This window comes from Chionomys nivalis, chromosome 1 (assembly GCF_950005125.1).
Source record: "Chionomys nivalis chromosome 1, mChiNiv1.1, whole genome shotgun sequence".
Taxonomy (NCBI): domain Eukaryota; kingdom Metazoa; phylum Chordata; class Mammalia; order Rodentia; family Cricetidae; genus Chionomys; species Chionomys nivalis.
Window position 1 is genome coordinate 82906622 of NC_080086.1, and position 4747 is coordinate 82911368.

At 35.9% G+C, this 4747-nt stretch overlaps 1 gene segment (V, D, J or C); it reads right to left on the reverse strand.

Annotated features, from left to right (window-relative positions):
* Nucleotides 1–1389: 1389 nt before the first annotated feature.
* LOC130879111 (Ig kappa chain V-II region 26-10-like) lies at nucleotides 1390–2306 on the reverse strand. The segment is given in 2 exon segments: nucleotides 1390–1850; nucleotides 2248–2306. Coding segments are annotated over 2 exon segments (510 nt in total).
* Nucleotides 2307–4747: the final 2441 nt, after the last annotated feature.

Here is a 4747-nt window from a genome sequence, read left to right on the forward strand (position 1 = left end):
TTTGTGGGAGCCTAGGCAGTTTGGATGCTCACCTTACTAGACCTGGATGGAGGTGGGTGGTCCTTGGACCTCCCACAGGGCAGGGAACCCTGATTGCTCTTTGGGCTGATGAGGGAGGGGGACTTAATTGGGGGAGGGGGAGGGAAATGGAAAGTGGGGGTGGGGAGGAGGCAGAAATCCTTAATAAATAAATTAATTAATTAATGATAAAAAAGTTCCTGCCACTTAATGCAAATTAGGGTTAGTACCCAGGCTTACCAGTCCTGTATATTCCTTATACTCTGTAATAAAGTTGAGCTTATACACTGAAGTTTGTGTCCCAGAGGGCTGTCTACATTGTACCTATAGTGACCAAATCCTTTAGCCCTGCATCTGCACCCTCTACCCTTGCAAATCAGTATACCCAATGATCCCGAGGAAGAAGCAGAACCACATCACAGCAATATACTAGACTTTGTTGCCTCCCCTTTGGAAACCTTACCATCTTTGAGGAGTGGATTGGGGGTTGGAATAGAATAGGGGGAAAATGGAGGGAGCAGGAGGAGGGTAAGTAATGGAGATAGGATTTTGCATGTAAAATGAAAACAATATATTTTTTAATAAATTAAAATATTAGAATAGGTAGGGCTTAATTGATCAATATAGCCAAAGTTCTAGCAGGAAACAACAACAAAATGTTTCCTGTCCACCAAAATATGCAATTATCAGAAATATTTCAAAAACAGAAGGAAAAAAGAACTTTCTAGACAAAAAAGAAAGAAAATTTAACCTGAAAATAGATTTGGATTAAACTCATCAAATTTATACAACTATAGAAGATAAAAATTTAAATTTTATCAATACATAAAAATACCAAACCCTAAACAAATTGGACAATGGAAGGAAAATATTTAAAACAACCCGAAATGCTAGCTTTAACATGTATCTATGTATCATTAACTGTGCATGTACTTGGAATAAAACATGGAGTCAAAATAGTAACAATAGCTGAATGAAGATAAAAAGAATTATTTGTTCATCAGAAAAGAAACATTTCAAGAGTAAAATATAGTGTATATTTAGTGAGTCAATAAGCATATTTTATACAAAGTATAGAAAAGGGGAGTAGATTATAAACTACTTATATTAATAAGATGGAATTTAAGTCATAAGCATGAAATGTGATAAAGTAATTATACGTAAAAGATACAGTTTAAGAAAGGAAGATGTCCAAATTTTCTCTCTACTGAATTATTTTGAATGATGAAGGCAGACAAGAGCTGAAGGATCAGAATGAGTTTTTACTTTGCTTTAGCCCCATCATTTCTGACTGCTGAGAATGTGCCCATTCACCATTCCCCTAAGGTAATTTTATTGTTATTACAGCTGAAGAGAACTGAGATGCATGACCTAAGGCAGGTGCTCATGCTCCAAGGTCCTCAGCTGCAAGCAACAATCCTGAGCCCTCAGCACCCTTCTCTCACACAGAGAAGTAACATACTTGGCAGCTGGGCCACCCTTAAGCAAGGATGTTTTTGTTAGGGTCTGAATCACTGTGGGAGGAAAATAAGAAGCTTGTGAGCAGTAATATACTCCTAAATCCTCAGGCTCCACGTTGCTGATCTTGAGTGTGAAATCTGTGACTGACCCACTGCCACTGAACCTGTCTGAGACTCCAGAAAATCGGTTGGAAACCTTGTATATCAAGAGCTGCGGAGACTGACCTGGCTTTTGCAGGTACCATTCCAAATATGTGTTTCCACTACTTAGTACAAGGCTCTGACTAGACTTGCAAGAGATGGAGACTTGTTCTCCAAGGCTGACAATCAAGGATGTCGGAGTTTGGGTCATCACAACATCACCTCTGGAAACTGAAAAAAAGGGAAAAAAAAGAAAGTTAAGGACACACTTCATGAACAATCTTTATGTACACTTTCTAGATATTTGTTTCAAATGAGATGTTTATTTTTAAATGCAATTTTAAATCACTAAATTTCCCTTATTGACAAGCCAAATGAATTGAAAACCCTAAGGCAGTTCAAGGCATGATTTATACAATTCCATTCTATCTATGTCATAATCTTCATTTTAAAACAAGTTTTCGCCTATCTGAAACCTCCCCCTAATAGATGTAAACATTAGAGTATTTGTCCTGGAGGGTAAGAACTCTCAGTCTTCTCATACATGGATTGAACACATGTAATCAGCAGTGAGACTCAGGGGTAATCCTCCTTGCCCATTCTCCCTTCCCCTTCCCTCTGTCCTCACCAGGAATCCAGAACAACAGCAGTACCAATAACACAACAGGTAACTTCATTTTTAGAAGGCAGTGTGTGGACACTGATTAGTCACTCACAGATGACAACTGAGTTTTTATCACGGACTAGCAAGGGTGGGTCCTCTCTAGGGAGCGATATGCAAATAGTTTAGTGTTATAGATAGAGGGATGATTGATGCAGGAATCGCACTATTGCAAAAAATCTTATAAGTCTTTTGTGTCACCGATGACAAGAGTGAAATAGAAGGTGGTGCTTGATAGGAAAACAGCTTGTTAAAAAACTGTCAATTTGTATGGCACTAGACACTTATGAAGTGCTATATTAAAGAAAAACTAGAAAAAGTGAAAATTAAGACATGTATGAAATCCTTCCCTATGAGCTAAATAAATGTGCTTTTGCTCCTTTCACCAATTTTACAGATAAATACCTTTCTTTAATGAATGTTAAATATAGAATTTGGACCTGATTTTCCTGTGGTTCATTGATTTTGTCTCTGTAGGAGCACAAAATTAAATAAACCTAATTGAAACACAACGATTTTTTATCATGAAATTGTAAAATGGATGGATATTAAAAATAATTTTCATAGGAAATATGAGTTAAGGAACCTTGGAATAGAGGCATGGTCCCTGGTATTTGTGGCTAATGATATTTCACAGATGAATTTGAACTCACTAGTTTCATATGAATAATATATTATATAATAATATATAAGTATATATACATATCTATAAAACTTTTGATCCAGCAAATATACCCCAGTGAAATATTTTGCCCTTTATTTCTTTATTATGCATTTGTACTCTGCATGTAGGCATGTTCATTCCATGGCACACAGGTGGAGAGCAGAGGACAACTTGTTGGAGACATTCCTCACGTACCATGTTATGCCATGTAGTCCTCAAATTGTTTTCCTTGATAGCTGGACTATTTAGTTCTTGAGTAATCTCACCAGTTGTTTTAGTGAACTGAAATTAATACCATATTTTAAGAGTAGAAAATTTTCTGCAGATGTTGATAGATGTTAAGAATACTTGCTGTTCTTAAAGGTGACCTGAGTTTAGTAACTAGCACCTATGCTGAGTTGTGAACTATTGCCTATAAGTCCAACTCCAAGGGAACATATATATTCTTCTAACATATGTAGGTACCTACATGCTTGTGTGCTTACATAAACAGAAAGATATCATAAAAGACAATTTTTTTAAAAACAAAATCTTTCTCCCAGTTAGAAATCTAACATTTATGGGCAAACACACAAAAAAAGGGAAGTAGAATATGGAATTCAGGATAGCCTGTTATTATACTCTGATGGATCTTTTGTCCAGGCTGTTTTTTGTCAGTTTGATACAACCAAAGACATATTGGAAATTGAAAAAACTCTTCTATCTGATTGACCTCTGGACAGGCCTATGGGGAATTGTCTTGATCAATGATGTATGTGAAAATATTCAACCTAATATCAATAGTGCTACCCCTGGGCAGGTGATCCCAGGTGATGTAAGAAGTCAGGCTAAGTAAACCATGGGGATTAACCCAAAAAGCATCATTCCTCCATGTCCTCTCGTTCAGATCCTGCCTCCTGGTTCTGTTCTTAGTTCCCTTCATAACGAACTGTGATGTCAACTATAAGCTGACTTCCCTTTTCCCCAGGTTGTTTTAGGTCACAGTGTTTATCACAATAGAAAATCATCTAGGGCAGCCCTCCAGACTTATCACATGACTCCTATAACCAACGAGTAGGAAAGGCTTCTTAAGATGAATGCTTTCTTAGAAACCTAGGAAAGAGTAAAAGGATCTGTTTAATAATTTCTCCATAGCAAGTGTTAGGAAAACTCTCTCATTCATAATTTTCACTATAAAAAATTAAATTCTGTTAGGTTCTTGTTAATTACTGAATAATTCTTTGAATCCATCTCACTCATAGGCCTCTGGTATGTAGTCACAACAAAAGAGTCCAAGTACACAGAGGTCTCCATCTAGGTGAATAAACACTAGTTCCACACTTTCAATACCTCTAGGTTTTCTGTGAATGTGTCTCCCAGTCCACTGATTCTTTATTTGTCTGATTTTTCACTAGGAACTAAAATGGTGGGTCAGATCTACGCAGTAGTGTTAGTCAGCTGGTATACCCTCACAAAATGTATAAAACATGTTAATTTTTTAATATTAAAATCCATGCTGGCAATTTCATCTGAAGAGAACTTGACAATTTTGTCAACATCACATAGCTAAGAAGCAGTTACTGGAGTTCAATGATTGCACCAGATGATACAAAGAATATTATGTAACTCTAGTAAAGATTGAATAATTTAATACCAAAGTACAAATTAATTTAAATGAAAGGAAACAAGCCTATATGGTTTTAAAGATGAAAAATAAAAATATTATATTTTCAAATATATGTTTAACAAATTTATTTACTGTGCAAATCATGTTTTGTGCTCAGATTAGAGTTTAAAATTATTAAAAATATTAGAAAAATATAT